General features: G+C 38.0%; 1 protein-coding gene across 4 annotated transcripts in view; it reads right to left on the bottom strand.

Annotated features, from left to right (window-relative positions):
* Positions 1-4,477: 4,477 nt before the first annotated feature.
* Positions 4,478-17,116, bottom strand: part of GABRG2 (gamma-aminobutyric acid type A receptor subunit gamma2) — an 88,696-nt gene continuing 76,057 nt past the window's right edge. For 3 of the 4 annotated variants that reach the window (XM_070414469.1, XM_070414470.1, XM_070414467.1), the window contains 4 exons: positions 14,158-14,310; positions 11,204-11,409; positions 8,981-9,004; positions 4,478-6,928 (listed from right to left, as the gene is read on the bottom strand). In XM_070414469.1, coding sequence (XP_070270570.1) covers positions 6,653-6,928; positions 8,981-9,004; positions 11,204-11,409; positions 14,158-14,310 — 659 coding nt within the window. In that variant the 3' untranslated portion in view covers positions 4,478-6,652. The remainder of the gene's footprint in view (positions 6,929-8,980; positions 9,005-11,203; positions 11,410-14,157; positions 14,311-17,116) is intronic. The other variant, XM_070414468.1, reaches the window with a different exon arrangement.

Below are 17,116 nucleotides of genomic sequence, written 5' to 3' on the forward strand. Positions count from 1 at the left end.
TAGAGGCCCGATGCACAAAGATTCATGCAAGAATGGGCCTTCCTTCCCCTGGCTGCCAGCACTGCCTTCATTCTGGCCCGGAGCCACCTTTACACCTTCCCATGCTGCCCAGAGGCCCAGAGCGGCTGGGGTAGTGCAGAACGCCTGTGTCATCACCACGGCGATGAGGTAGGCATCCTGCCCTGCCCCGGGCCGCTTGGAGCCTGCATATGTAAATTAACCTGCCATCTTTGTTGGGTTAATTTGAATACTCACTCCTGATTGGCTGGTGGGCATCATGAAGGTACAGTCAATTTGCATCTTTCTCTTTTATTAGTGTAGATCACTATTTTTATGCAGCTTCATTAGGAATACTTGTATTCTTATCTTACTCCTCTATCAAATTCTGGACATCTTACAGCAGAGAATGCCCTACTTTTTATTTTGTCTTGTACTCATAGTGCAGGTATGTGAGAGTTGCAATATGTGTTTACAGAAAGCTTTATACTGAATTGAATTTATAGATGCTTAATTGAAACTTATTTCCAGACCCATAAAAATGCAAGTAACAGAAGTAATTATGAGGCAAATTTATAAAACCAGGAAATACACAGATGATTCTTAAAATGCAAATGAATAGTGAATTATTTATATCATATTCTTGTCACAGAATTATTCATTTAAAATATGTTTACTTAGAGGATTGGATGAATGTAAGTACTTAGCTGAGGTAAACATTGGAATTAGGCTACTCAAAAATCACATCAAGTCCTGGAAGAGATAAAGGAAAATAGTCTATTGTACGTTAGTGAAATTGGAAAGTTTATGGACCAGGTAGAATCTTTAATTAGTGACTGTTCTGCCTGTTGATCAGAGAGAGGCATTCTAGGAATATGGCACTCTTTTGGAGAAAATTGGAGGAGAAAATAGGACAAATGAGTGAAGATAGCAGTGTGAAGATATGAGTTTAGGAGAGTCTGAATGTTAGATGATAATTAATAACATCATACCATAATAAAGCAGCAGAGGAGAGATAGAAGTAAGATATGTCAGAAGAATTTGGAGATAGAAGAATGTAAAGGGGGGATAAATGGTGATGGAAGGAGCCTTGACTTGGGGTGGTGAACACACAATACAATATACAGATGATGTATTATAGAATTGTATACCTAAAATCTATATAATTTTATTAACCAATGTCACCCCAATAAATTCAATTAAAAGAAAAAAAAGATATGTCAGAAGGAGAAGTGTCTAAATATCCTCATTTATATATGAGACTGAGGCTCCTGAGATAGGAATATTTAGGAAAATCCCAGGTGTGTCTTGAATTATCTACCTCTAGTCCAGTATTATTATTATTATTATTATTATTATTATTATTTATGAAAAGAGTCCTCAATAATGATTAAGCATCCTCATGTTCATTTCATTATGGTTTTGCAAACTTAGCTACAAAATAATGTATTGACTTAGTTATATTGCAAAAAACACTACATTAAAATGGCACTACACATCTATTTATAACATTATTTATTTATTTAGTAATTCAATTAGGCATTTCTGTATTTTTAAGGGAAATCATAATTTTTACTTTTTAAAAATGTCTACCTTTGTGTCTTCATATATATCACATATAGTAATTTAAATGATACACAGTTCCACTTGGAAATAGTTACTTAGCTCTATAATTTTCTTTATGTACATGGATTTCCCAAGTACGGCATGATGTCAGTAAAGATGTTTATTTAAATGCATTCATACATAGTAGAAAACTGTAGTATTTAACTTCATAAATAATAATTATTCTTAAGCAAGGTAGACTACGATTCTTGTGCCCTTTTATTTCTGACAATTCACATCTGTGCTGAGGAAAATTACTAACATCCAATCATCCTTTAGTATTAACACAGTTATTTCTTACAATAAAACTATGAACCATCATTATCCCCATTTTTCAGATGAAGAAACTGAGGCAAAATAAAGTTGGACACTAGGTTTGAACAGTGTCAGGATTTGAACCCAGGTAATCTAGGGCAAAAGCCTCTGCTTTTTTATTTTGTTATACAAACAATAATAGGGGAAGACTTGTATTATCCTAACTAGAGGCCTGGTGCATGAAATTTGTGCCCTGGGGTGAGAGGTAACTCAGCCTGGTGTGCGCCCTCTCACAGTCTAGGACATCCCTCTTGCAGTCTGGGATCCCTCTCATAGTCTGGGACCCCTCGCTCCTTACCGCCCGCCTGCTTGCTGCTCCTTACCGCTCGGCTTGCAACTGCTCCTTAGCGCAGCTGCGGAGACAGGAGAGGCTCCTGCAACCACCACTGTGCTCGCCAGCCATGAGCCCGGCTTCTGGCTGAGTGGCACTCCCCCTGTGGGAGCACACTGACCACCAGGGGACAGCTCCTGTGTTGAGCGTCTGCCCCCTGCTGATCAGTGTACATCATAGTGACCAGTCGTTCTACCAGTGGTTCTGCCGTTCAGTCGATTTGCATATTAGAGTTTTATTATATAGGATTATAGCAAAAGTAAGTGACAACTGGATTTTGTAATTAGCCTATAATTTCTAATGTCAGAATGAATGGTATAGATCCCTCCCACAACTTTCCTTTTATAGTAGAAAGAATGAGTCTATGGACCAGCCAAAGGAAACTGCATGGTTGTCTAACGTCCCAATCCCTGAGGGACAAAGGCCAACTCATTTTGCAATTTTTCATACCATTGTAGATTCCATCTTTCAAACAGAATTTTGAAAACTGTGGGTAACATTCAATATTGACTGGTTATTATATTAGAGAAGAAATGCAAAATCTATTAACTTACTAGTATTTCTGTTGCTAGGTATTTTAAAATTGGTGTTAGAGAAATTAAAATAATTAAAGTGAGGTCAAGATCAGAGAAAGAAGACATCTTCAAGTTTGGCAAATCCTAAAGATAGAAGGGTAGAGTGTTTCAAAATTTTACTTCCCAATCCTGAGACTCTATGAGGTTCAATAGAAAGAGCAATGCCCAGGTGGCTTTTCCATGTTTGCCATTAACTGGTTGTGTGACCTTTGGAAACTCAATGCGTACTAAAAAAATATAGCAGAGCTCTTGGCCTAGGTCAATCTCCATTTCTCCTACATGTTTGATAAAAAACCATTGTGACAAAGCATAGAGAGAGCAATTTTTGACAAAATCCCTAAAGGCCACTTCATTTGGTTAATGTACTTTGACCTTCACCACATAAAAATTGTTGCTACTAGTCAGAATAATGTTGCTACTTTAAAACAGTATGTGTGTGTGTGTGTGTGTGTGTGTGTGTGTGTGTGTGTGTGTGTAAAGGCCATACCATGAATATCCACTCAGCTAAAGATAAGGGCGTTAGCTAGAGAACAGATATGACCTAGGTAAAAACTCTTTTTCTTTGCACTCCTGAGAGGTGAGAAATAGATGTTTAAATTGGATGCAGGAAGCCATGAGGGGCCAAGATAATGACAGGCAGAGGAAGGTTAGAGCAGCTGTGTTTGTAAAAAACGATGCTACTTTCTTTTGAAAATTTCAAAGGACTTCAAGAAAATGGGGTTCTGGAGGATAGCGCCCTATGTTTTTAAGTTTCAGGGATACAGAGAAAGGCTCTTTGGGCTTAAAAATAACTAATCTAATGTGTGAGATTTTTTTTTTTATCAACAGTAGACTTAGATTTTCAACCTAGATTTTAAAGAACGTTTGCAATGTATACTCTTTAAAGATCAAACATTGTGACATAGAGTCACATTAAGGCTGGGGGTTCCTTTAGGAGAGCTGAGCCAACAAGGTGCATGGCTAGCTGAGCACTATAGGCACTAGAAGTGAGGGAAGGGACTTTTGCCCCTTTGTTGAGTGACACTACATTGGTTGGCATTATTGTACCTAATTTATAGCAGGTAAAATGGAGCCTAATTAAGGCTAAATTGACAATTTTCAAATAACTAGTAAATGTAGAGTTAGGCCCTAATTGGTTTGGCTTAGTGGATAGAGTGTCAGCTCATGGATTGAAGGGTCCCAGGTTTGATTCTGATCAACAGCATGTACTTTGGTTGCGGGCGGGCTCGATCGCCAGTAGGGGTCGTGAAGGAGGCAACTGGTCAATGTTTCTCTCTCATGGATGTTTCTAACTCTCTATCCCTCTCCCTTCCTCTCTGTAAAATTCATAAAATATAGTTTTAAAAATGTAGGGTTGGGACCCCAACTATGTCTGACATTGTGTCCATATTCTTAACCACACCACAAGTTTTGAGGTAAAGAAGGCCGGAGCTATATTACATCATGACCTTTCTACCTTCTGTCTCCACGCCACACCCCAAATGCATCTCTTAATTCTTGTGAAGTGAGGGCATCATGATGCAAAAGATGATCACACTGCTCACACATGAATCTCACAGAAAGGGAAGGCAGTGTTGAGGAATGAGCCAGGAAGAAATGGTCACAATCTTTAAGATATAGACGTCGAACCAGACCACTGGGATGCCACCATGGATGAGAATGCAGCATTTTTATTGTAAAAGTCCACATATTAGGCAATTCCCTTTGCGAAAAGGTTTTCAAATACAGAGACAGGGAGCAGCTGATAATTAAGATTTAGGGTATGTATAACATATATTCATATTGCCAATACTATGCACATATTGGAAAGCCAGCGTTTCTGAGTATCCCCATTATGGAATACATTTCAAGTTGACAATAATAACATGTGTCTCACCATTGAAAATTTGCCAACAACTCTCCCAAGGAGTCAGCATTTAATATGTTAACAATCCAAAACAAGAAAATAATGGATTCTATTTACATGTGTTTGAGGTTATATACTAGATCACTGGTATATTAAATGTTTGTAAAATTGGCAGCTAAATGTGTTTCAAGATTCATCCAGATGACTTGATGATGACTTTACATGGATTTATATTAACAAAGTCACTGTCTCTTTTTTCTACTCTTTTTTAGGTTATCTATAAAGCTTTACGAGCTATGATTGAATTCTGACTTAGAGCAATGATTGCCAAAAAAGAAGAACTGACAAAGGATGCTAACATACAAAAATAAGGATTCAGGATGAATACACAAAGATGGAGCTCTATTCATGATGTTTTGAAGTCTGGGACAACCACTTTATGTGATTACAATCTACTTGAATGATTGCATAGGCTCAGCCTCCTTGTAAGTTATTCATTTGTTATTTCATTTTTTAAATTTAATCTTCAGTACATTAAATATTTTTCACAGAGTATAGAATACTATATTCTAAATACTAGTCAGGTATGAGTATTGATCATACCTGTCATGTGTCCTTAAGGACAATTGTCATGGGTCAAGGTTGACTCACTCCTAAACATGAAGAAATAATATAGAACTTTTAATTATTCCCTAGCAGACTCATTTTTGTATACAAATAGCAGACATAAGTATTATTTTAAAGGAATATAGACATTAGCTAAAATAAATTTTTGAAAATGAATATAAATAGCCTTAGTTCTTTGGATCCTTCTGTTTTTCTCTACAAAGTCAAATATCACTTGACAATGCCAACATGAAAAGATGAGTCACTGGTTCCAGGCCAGCACAGAGAGATGCACTGGCATCATATGGGGCCAGTTTACTCCAAACCATACTTATTGAGCACCAGCTGTGTGCCAGGCACTATGCAAGGTGCTGAGGACCCAAAGAGGACATGAAAAGGACACTGTCCCCGAGGCACTCACAATCACTACAAGCAGATCTTGAGATGGAGAGTAAGTTCTGTTAAGATCTATAGTCCTAAAAGGAAGGAAAAATAGCAGCAAGCACATACAATCACTTTATACTCTATGAAATTGGGCATATTTAGAGGTGGCAAATGTCTAATATTCAGTCTATATTTTACTTAGAGTGTTTAATATGTCATACGAGGAAGCATAAGCTATTTCAATCTTTATGCATGAGGGAAAAGATAGTGAAAAATTTCCCCTCCAATTCCAATTCCCAAATCCTTATAATTGCATTCATGATTCTTTTATAGCCCAAAGACACAAAGAGTAAAAGACAATGCTTTATGATGTTAACTTCAGTCCATTTATTTTGGCTCTAAAGAGATGCATGCATTAAACTTGAAGCATTCTATGTTATTGAAATATTTACATCATTGTACATGTGATGTGAAGGAAATTTTCTTTCTATCTTGGGATCGAGGTATAATAGGTTTCTTGTCTAGGTTCTTATATTTAAAATGAGTTGTGATTTGTCTCAAATGAGGGAGATGTTCTGCTGGGATCAATTTACTACAATTTGACCCCAGATGATCTTAGGGAACAGTTTGGGATATTTTGCATCTAACTGTATTTTGAATGGAATGAGGACACCACCACTGCAAATAATCATTGCTTTTACTATTTCAGTTCTGTAGCTGGAAATATCTTGTTTGGTTTCAATGTTCTTGCTCTAATTTCAACTTGCCCTGCAGGTTTGCAACACAGAAACATTATAGTTTAAATTACACTTATCAAAGGCGAGTTGGGTGCAAACAGTATGACATTAATACAATTTACCAGGTTAGAACAAAGAAACAAATTCAGATCATTATAAACCGCACAGAGGATTATTTAAGTGGACTTAGAAAGGACATCTTCTCTCCATGAGATTTAGTAAATAAGACCCTTATAACAATAAGACCCCTACCTCTTTACAGGTAGAGGTAGGAGACCCAATAAACCAAGTTGAACAAGCAGAAGGCCGTGGGGAAGAAGATCCGTGCATACGAGTCCATTTTGGCAATACGGATATGTATCCTCCCGTGTCTCCAAGCTCCTGTTCGGCAATCTTCAAAACAGCAGAAAAAGCTGGCACAGTCCTTGCCGTCCAGACACTCATACCCATATTCTTCATCTCTCTCTTGAAGGTGCGTGGCATTGTTCATTTGAATGGTTGCTGATCTTGGGCGAATATCAATAGTAGGGGCCTGAGACAAGGGGAGGGACAAAGAGGGATCAGAGTTAATTCCACTTGATAAATCGTGGGCTATTTCTCCACAATGTTACCAATGTGAATGATGAATCTGAAAATGAGTACTCGGGAAATTGCTATGACATCGTGATCTACAATGGTGAAATTGAACTCAGAAGGATAGCACATTTGCAGATTTTGAATTTTGAGTTTAAGCAGTGCAGCTGAAAATAATACCATCAAGCTAATAGCTAGAGCAAGGAGATTAACACCAAAAGAACGCAAAGTTTAAAGATTTAAAATCAAACAACTACATGGAATCTTATTCTAGTAAATATTAGATGCGAGCTAGGTTACATGAAGGCATTTAATGGTTTTGCATGTGAGTAGAACAGAGAAATAAAAGATGTATCAATTTTGAAATCAAATTTTGTGACATGCTTACCTATCAGCAAATAGTAAACCCCATTAGACTGGGAAAATTTTTAGATGGTTTTAATATAAAATGTTAAAAATATGTATAATATAGAAGTTTCCTGAGTTTATACCATAAGAGTATGGCTTATGTTTTAGAAGAATATGGTACTTTGTGTAATATTCACCATCTAGAAGCTTCAGAATGTCAGCAAGGTTTACCTACTTGTGAGTGAGATTCAGAAAAATATGCTACTGCCTGTCAAACATTACTTAGCATTTGAGAAGAAATTAGTACTAATCAACTGAATGCTAATCTAACTTTTGCTTTGGGATGAATTATAAAATTGCTTTAAGACTCAGTGGTCTATTTGATGTTAATTTGGACGATTTAGTTTTACGATAATATAAATACAAATCCCAGTGTCTCTGAATCAGCTGTCAGGATTCAACTGGGAATACTAATACTATATAATAAAGAGGTAATATGCAAATTAATCCTCATGCCCTCATAAGATTGCTGCCTACGACCATGCCTGCAGGGAGGTTAGTGAGGGATGACCAAATGACTGAACAGCAGGCTGCGTGGGGCGACCAGGCCAGCAGGGGGGCCGTGCGGGGCGACCAGGCTGAAGCGGGGGGAGGGGGGGGGAGTTGGGGCGACCAGGCCAGCAGGGGTGGCAGTAAGAGGCGACCAGGCTGGCGGGGAGGACAGTTAGGGGAGACTAGGATCGCGGGGGAGGGGTGCAGTTGGGGGTGACCAGGCCGGCAGGGGGGACAGTTGGGGGTGATTAGGTTGGCAGGAGGGGCACTGAGGGGTGACTAGCCGGCAGGGGGAGCAGTTAGGGGTGACCAGTCCAACAGTTGGGGGCAGTTGGGGGTGACCAGGCCAGCAGAGGGGGCAGTAAGGGACAACCAGGCAGGCAGGCAGGTGAGCAATTAGGAGCCAGCAGTCCAGGATTGTAAGAGGGATGTCCAACTGCCGATTTAGGCCTGATCCCCGGGATTGGACGTAAACCGGCAGTCGGACATCCCCTGAGGGGTCCTAGATTGGAGAGGGTGCAGGCTGGGCTGAGGAGATTTCCCCACACACACACCCTGCATAATTTCATGCACCGGGCCTCTAGCCTTATAATATTGCAAGACAGAGCCAAAGGGCTCTTGGATCACCCTAGAAGGAAGGGATGGGTGTTTTAACTAAAGCATTCTAAAGAGAGTATTATTTTTACAGAACTGACAGGTAAAGTTTAGGCCACAGGAGATTATTTTTTGCATTAGGATTTACAGAACTAAAATTTAAGGGCACATAGGTTATATGTGGTATATGGCAGATGCAGGCAGTGGCATTGGATTTCACTTTCATCTGCGAAGAAAGGGTAAGTTTTGGCTTTGATGTTTAAAGAAGCCCTCTTTACTAATGACATCTCTTAGTGCTTATAGCTTTTTAGCTTCATGTAAGGTCAAAACCTCTGTGAATTAGCATAGGGTTGCTGAATCAACTCTAGAAAAAAACAGAACTTTCTCATTTGAAATGTTTTATCTTTAGTAGAATGCTTAAATGTCTATTCATAAAAAACAAACAAACACCATGTAAGCGTTAATACTTAAATTCAGCCGTTGCATGCAGTGAATTTCCATTCCAAAAACATTATACCTTGAAGGAAAACATCCGAAGAAGCTTTGGGTTTGTAGACAGAAAAGAGAATGCATTTCATTTCATTAAAAGAAGAGGAAGAAAAAGAAAAGAAAAAAGAGACAAAATAAGATAAATTAAAAATGCATTTTGAAAACATAGTAGGTGAAATAAACTAAAATTATAAACACAGAAGGACAATTTTGAACATGGAACAAAGTATATGCCTAATGTTGAAAAAGAGAATTTGGTGATTGCTAGTGAAATCTTCCATAAATTAACCCACAATTATCTAACTACAAAAGCCAGGGTTGTTCATTTGTGAGGAATCTTTCTATTATTTTATTTTCTAATTATCACTAAGAAGGTCTTAGTAAGTGAATCCTGACATAATGAATCAAAACACATATTAAATGGGCAAATTAAATTCAGCCTCTCTTTTGCTCCTTAGGCTCTTGCCTGTTCTGATAAAGCATCTAATTGACTTAAAAGAGGGAAATGCATGAAATTCTCAGGTAACTTCATTTTCTCAGTTTCTTTCGTCTTCTTTATCTTCTGCCTTGTTTTCTTCTGTCATCTTCATGACCCTGGATTAAGGAATCCACATGTTTCTATTTCTGAAACAAAATGCACTCTGCAATGACCTACCTGTTAGAGAGGGGCAAAGGGCTTTTTCTCAAGGACTCAGAAAAAGAGAGAGAGGGAAGGAGGAAGGGAAGGAAGGAGAGAGAGAGGAGAGAGAGAGAGAGAACACTCTTCAGATTTGTTTGAAAGCCAGTCTTCTTGTGCCTTGTAATTGCTGGCAGGTAATAATGCTAAGTATCAGTAGAACCATCTTCTTGTGGGGGGAGGGGAGGGATGAGATGGAAAGTGAAGGAGAGGGAGAAAACAGAAACACAATTAGGAAATGAAAATAAGGAGAAAGAAGATGTGAAGGCAAAGAGAGGCAGAACACACAGGGAAGAGAAGGACTGCATAAAACATAATGAGTATTTGGGGAATTAGAGATAAGCATTTATTTTTTTATTAATCATAAAAAATGATGCTTCTTTCTTTACCTGTTATAAATTCTTATATTCAAATAAACATATACCATGTAGAGAATTTCACTGGTGTTCTTGGGGATGCATCCAGATACAACCTAGAATCAGCCAGACTTCCTCATTATAGTTTAGTCTCCCAAAGTCCACGGGTCAGACAGTTAGCCACTATCATATCTCTCATGGCCTTTAGAGCAGAAGATCAGGAAAGGCTATTAAATGGGGTGAATTCCTTAGCCCCTGCCTTGGCAGGGAATGGACTTTAACTTCCATAGGGCCTCCTATGAGCCAGACATTGTGTTTAGGTGGGTAAATGGGTAGCTATATGCTCTCTTCAACATTAATAATAAAAGACAATTGCTTTCGGCATTCAAGCTTGTGCTTCATCATCTCTATTTAAAGTTTGATGGCAAGGTGAAGTCATTCTCTCTGTTTCCAAATCACTGAAATCAATCCAGGTTAGTACTTATATAATTATCCACATCAACCATCATTGTCAACTAGTAAACGATAAGAACTTTAATGTATAAGGTACTATGTAATGCTTTTTACCTCTGTTACCACATTTATTTCTCACAGCAGCCCTATAACATATTTTATAATATTCTGTTATATATGACAATATAAAAACATAGGAAGGCTAAATAACTTGTCCAAACAATAGATGAGACATTTCTTTTAAAATAAGAAGGTACACAGAATATTAAACCAATAGAAGTCCTCTGGTGGCAACACACACACACACACACACACACACACACACACACACAGATATTAGTTGCAAAAGTATAGACTCCAATTTGAAATTTAAAGATTCTTATGGCTTCTTGGTAGAAAGCTTTGGAGAGAAAATTTTAATTTAAAATATCAGTAATTTTAAAATATTATAGTAAGGGGCAGAAAGATGAAAATCAATGAAAGCTGGAATAATAGCAGTGAGAAGAGAGATGCATCTCTCAGCAATGGTTATCGTCCCCATGAAATGAAGAGAGCAAGAGTCTGCCTTAGTGAATCAGGTCTCTCTTAACTAATAACCATACTGAATCCTTATGTCCCGGTCAAAGTCACACATTCAGTTGTCACCTTGGAGCCCAAAGTGTTGAGGCATAACCTGCAGATAGACTAAACGAGACAAAACCAAAACCAAACCAGGTGGTCTTTCTGCATAAAAATTTCAGTGGTCCCAGTGGGAAATGATACATACAGGGTTTTTCTTCTTTTTGTCTTTGTCCTTGCTTGGTTTCCGATTGCTGACAAAATAATGTAGGGTGCCATACTCCACCAAAGCAGAGAAGACAAATATGAAGCAGACGGATACAAAGAGATCCATCGCTGTGACGTAGGAGACCTTGGGCAGTGACTTCCGGGCGATGGTGCTGAGGGTTGTCATTGTCAGGACAGTTGTGATACCTGAAGAGAGGCACAGTAGAAAAGGTCATGTGACCACATCAGCAAGTTGGGTGACTCAGTGACGATGGAAGCTAAACCTGTTTTGTGGCTTCTGATAAGCAACCTCAGTAATGGGAAAGAAAGTACAATTAGACTCATAGACTATGCCCACAAATATCAGTTGCCTCTCAAGTGCCATTTAACCTTGCAGCATCTCTGCTTCCTTAGCTCTAAAAAATGTGATAATTTTGTAATCATTACAACGACTTTTACATGCTTTAGTCGTGAAGAGTAGAACAGGCACAGGGACCATATTGAATATGCCTGATTTGTCCTCAATGATGAACTTGTAGTCAATGACCTGTTTTTTGCTCAGGGGTCTCTTCCTCATTCCTTAGCTCACTCACCTTGCTCCCTTCTCCCACCATGGTCTTTTGCTGGTGAGCACTCATTTAATGAGTGGTTAAATGAGCTAACAGAGTGACCATAAGAGGGATTTTGATCACCAGAAGTGTGGACTTCAAGAGAGGAAATTGATTTGAAATCTTTTCCTTAAAATATTTGTGGGATAGATAAATTAGAATGCAGCAATCTATTTGTTCCATCCTATATAATAAAAGGGTAATATGCAAATAGACCAAACTGCAGAACAATTGAGCAACCAATCAAAGTGTAATATGCTAACGATATGCTAAGACTGCTCAACCACTCCCTATGACGTGCACTGACCACCAGGGGGCAGATGCTCCGACCAGTAGGTTAGCTTGCTGCTGGGGTCTGGCTAATAAGGACTGAGCGAGATGGGCCAGACATGCCCTGAAGCCCTCCTGTGGTCCCCCCCGGCCTGATCATGCACCAGTGGGGTCCCTCAGCCTGGCCTGCACCCTCTTGCAATATGGGACCGCTCAGGGGGTGTCGGAGAGCCAGTTTTGGCCTGATCCAGCAGGCCACTCCCCTTGGGTGGGCACCAAAAGCAGCGTGAGCCTCTCCCTATCAGGACTGATTGTGTGAAAGCCAGTGGCAGGCACAGTGGGACCAGGATGAGCGGGAGCAACAGGTAGGAGCTGCAGGCGGCATTGGACTGCAGGTTTCAGCCCAATCCCTGCAGGCTACCCAGAGGGACCCCACCCATGCATGAATTCATGCAACAGGCCTCTAGTTTATTCATAAGTGTACATACATTACTCAAATAATCATTGTGCTACCAGCTATGTGCCACACACTATACTGGGAATAAAAGATATTTGCATGCTGATATGAGAGACAGGCATAGCATGTTATACAACACATTCTACTCACAGTGACAGTTAATCATCCTAAAGTAATAGGCTCACACTATTTTGGGTTTGTTTTAGCATGTAGCATTAGACACTGTATTGTTGAATAGTACCTGTAACATAAAGTACCACATATAACGGGAAAAATCAAAATAACTTTATTTTGAAACAGTTGGGAGACTAAATAAGATTTGACAGAGCACAAATATGCAAATGATATATTTAAAAAAAAAATTTCCCCAGTAATCACTCTGCCCTCAGGTTTAGTTGCCTGGGACAGACCATTTTGCCAGAAAATGACCACAGTTGCCAACATTCCTAGGTCTTACTATGGTTTGTATTCTTTGCATGGAATAACTTATTTAACCTAATAAAACCCCATGAGTTAGGTAAAGGAAATGATACATGTTTTATATGTGAGGAAACTGTAATGAATAGAGATTAAAGGATATTTCCAAGTCCAAGCTATAATTGTGAGTTGCAATTCGGATTGGTTAGATTTCAGAGCCCCAGCTCTTAACTATTGCATGATACTGCCTCCCTAGAAAAGACTGAGAAAGAGATGTGGTTCTAATTTTCTCATAGCTGATGAAAGGGATTATGGTTTAATAATTCATCTTTCAATAGCTTTATTCTTAGTTAAGTCTTTAGGGAATTTCACGTAGTATAAAATTTTTATTCATGGACCTAGACTCCAATGTCCCTGTGATTCTGTGGCTTTCTTATAATCTCTGTGCACCTTCTTCCTCATGTGAGAAAAAAATATCTGAAAACATGAGACAAATATCACCATTATACAATAGATTGAGCAACTGTAAATAATCTTGAAAGTGAGGAGATGGATTCTCAAAATTTCACAGGTAATTGTGTCCTCCCAAAAATAATCTTCCTAGTGGCTCGTAAGTATTCAATTAACATGTATGTATGTCCTCTAATGTCATCATGATTATGCTTGTTGGAATTAATTAACAGCCTATGGTGTTCTGGTAAAGGTGTAACAAATTACTCTAGAAAAAAATGAATGCCTTGATTTTTAGTGTTTGCCTATTTCGATGGTATTATTACTTTCACCTTGGCTGATGTCAAGCTGCCAATGTGACATCGCTAGACACACTATTGGGAAAGGACGAATGATCAGCTCTCATGAGCTGGTGTGAGTAGCTCCAGCATACAGAACTGCCCAGAGACCAACACAAAAAGTCTGTTGAAATTAGAAAGGTTGTTTTTTTTTTTAAGCTAACTTAAATTTATTAAGATAATTTACTGGGAAAAAAATCATATTAAGTTTGTTAAGAAAAACAGAATTAGAAAACTTTAAACATTGTTTTTCCTTTTTAATATACTAGTTTTCTTTAAAATGAAACAAAGAACGTTTCTATGTAATTGCTGAATGGATTAAAAGCAAATCAATTTGGAAAGGGGAATAAAGATTACTCCTTTGGGGTACTACTTACCTTGGATAAGTGCTATAACACCAAGAACTGTGTCTTACCTAGAGAAGTTCTGGCTGGCACAGCATCCTTATTGATCCAGAAAGACACCCAGGATAGAACAACAATGAGTGTGCAGGGGATGTAGGTCTGGATGGTGAAGTATCCCATTCTTCTGCTCAGGTCAAAGTAGACACACATGACCACATAATCTCCTGGGAACAGACCAAAGATAGCACCATGCAACCCCTTATCAAAAACTGAAAAGCATTTAAAAATGAGCATATATTCAAATCTCTCACATTTAAAATGAGAGTTCCATACAAGGGTATGTTGAAAACTATCTTTTACCAACATGGGTTAAAATTTAAAAAAATTAAAAATAAATTTAAAAAAAAAGCAAAATCCAAATGAAACTGAAGTCTGATCCTTCTAGAAGCCATGTGACTACTAAAAAGAAGGAAGCATTTTTGAGCATAGTCATCATATTTTCTTCTTTCAGGTGATTTTCGATGGTGCCTTTTCTGCCTACTTAATACACACAATATACATAGTTTTTGTTTGTTTGTTTGTTTGTTTGGTGGGGAGAGATGGAACAGAGCTTTTATACTGTGTCTCACTTGCCTAAAACGAATCCTAAGATTTGTAACAATTTTCTCTTGTTCTCAGGACCTATCTTCATACAAACCAGAGGGTAATATGCTGGTGCTTAAAACTAGTAAATGACTAGTTTACAATGAAATTCCTATGCTGAGACATTTTTTCTCATATTTTCATTGAATAATATGGTTTTGCTTCATAGCAGTTACTTCAATTGGCAATTTCTCATTTATTTGTGTGGTTGTTTTTGTAATGCTTGTCTCCACTATTAGACTTTATCTGCATGAGTCCAAAAAGTGCCTATTTTAGCCCATCATTACACTACTAGTGATTAGCATCCTGCTTGATTCTAAATAGGTATTTCATAACGTTTGTTGAATAAACGATCAAATAATTGAACACACTTAAAAATGTAAGCATAAAGCAAAAAACAAAATATCAAGAGGCTGTATTTTTGAACATTTGGGTTAAAAAAGGAGTTTATGTAAATAATCTAGAATAGAGTCATAAAGGAATCAAGGAATAACCATATAGCTATACATGAGAACAATTTAATGGACACAATTTGAGGTCTCTGATTTTTTACAATCAAGAGTCATGCATTGCTTTTAAAAGTCCGTGCCCTTCATTTTGCATGGTTCAAAGTGAAATTTTAGGGAATTTTGATTTTTAAGTTTAGAAAATGTACTATGGGGATATATCCCAGTTATCACAGATTTATGTTTTCTTTATATTCTTAGAGAACATCAGTTTTAAAGACTATCTGCTCTTGCAATGGGAGATGAAGACATAAGAGACTGATTTTCAAATATTGCTTCTTTTCTCTTTACCAAATTATAATTTGTCCTAAAATGCAGGGAGAATGAAATCCAAATTATGTGCTTCATTTTAATTATTTGGCTTCATGCCCACGTTTCCCTACTTACTTGGCTGATTTAGATCTGATTTGAAAATAAGGTACTGTAGAAGCCTCATGCAGACAAGACTGATTTAGCAGGATGAGATATTACTGCTCAGCCCAGTTCCTCCTCCCACTCTCAACCTTAAGGCCACACCCTTCCAAGCTGCTGAGACAGAAAGCCCTCATTGGCTCCTTGTCAAGGAAGTAAAGACTCTCCCTTTCTAAGTGGAGTTATGAGTAGCTGCTAACCCTGCCTTTGGTAGATTAATGTACTATTACTTGTCTGAGTCAGGCCTGGCTAAGGCAGTGACAATGACCTGGACACTGGGGAATTTGGCTCCCATTGGAACATCAGTTTCCTCTCATAGATCAATAAGTAGCAATTATTTAGTGATTACCTCTTAAAACTTGAAAGTACAAATTTATTCATTTTATCATTCTTTGTAAATCCTCACCTGAGGATATTTTTCCATTGATTTTTTTTTTTTTTTTTTTTTTTTTTTTTTTTTTTTTTTTTTTTTTTTTTAGAGAGAGTGGAAGGAGAGAGAAACATGGATGTGAGAGAGACACATCGACTGATTGCCTCCTGCATGTACCCCAACCAGGGCCAGAGATCAAGCCTGCAACCGAGGAATGTGCCCTTTACTGGAATTGAACCTGGTAACTTCAGCCCACAGGCTGAAGCTCTATCCACTGAGCCAAACCAGCTAGGGCAAAGGGGCAAAGGTACAAATTTCTTATTTAGAATATAATATACACAGGCTATGATTGAGGATTAAAGACATTTAATTTGAGATGATCCCTACTAATGACTATCTTTTCCCCACTCTGTTTATTTTATCTGAATACCAAAGGCAAATACAAGATGGAAAAATAAATAGGTTTCTTTTAAAATAATAATATTCAGGAGATACTTTTTCTCCCCTTGAGAAAGAGTATTTTCCAAGTCCTTGAGAGTTTTTTCTGCCTATTTTAAATGTGTTAAATGACACTTTACAAGTTATACTATTTTAAATAAATCTGGACAATTTTAGTAACTTCTTTTTACTCCTTATCATGAAAGAGAATCTACACTTTGGCATTAATGTTCTGACTCTCTGAAAGGTGAGCTTTAATTTTCCCTCAAATAACAAGATAATTATCTCAATTCAATTCTCCTCTTCCCTTTCGGCCAGCTTCTAAACTTCCATAGCTTTTTAATCCATCGATTTCTATTTTAAGATAATAGCTTCTGAGCATCTTTCATCTTTACCAGCAAATCCAAAGCTTTTTTTGCCACTAGAGTACAGATTCAAATTTGGGAACTGGCCATTTAAAAAGAAAGCAGCTTCCCAGTGATAGCCTGATGCCTGTCTTATCTCTAAGGCCTTATCACTTTTTGTATTTTAAAAAACTCTTGGGCCCAGGAGCCTATGAAATCAAAGCCCCTGAGGGTGCCGCATTAGTGATTCACCAAGTCAAAGGGTTCAATGTCAACCCAGTCAAAGGTGATAGTTCCAGCCACTGCAAATTTATTCTTT

Source organism: Myotis yumanensis, unplaced genomic scaffold, assembly GCF_028538775.1.
Source record: "Myotis yumanensis isolate MYYU_CA2020_CCGP unplaced genomic scaffold, mMyoYum1.0.hap1 SCAF_5, whole genome shotgun sequence".
Taxonomy (NCBI): domain Eukaryota; kingdom Metazoa; phylum Chordata; class Mammalia; order Chiroptera; family Vespertilionidae; genus Myotis; species Myotis yumanensis.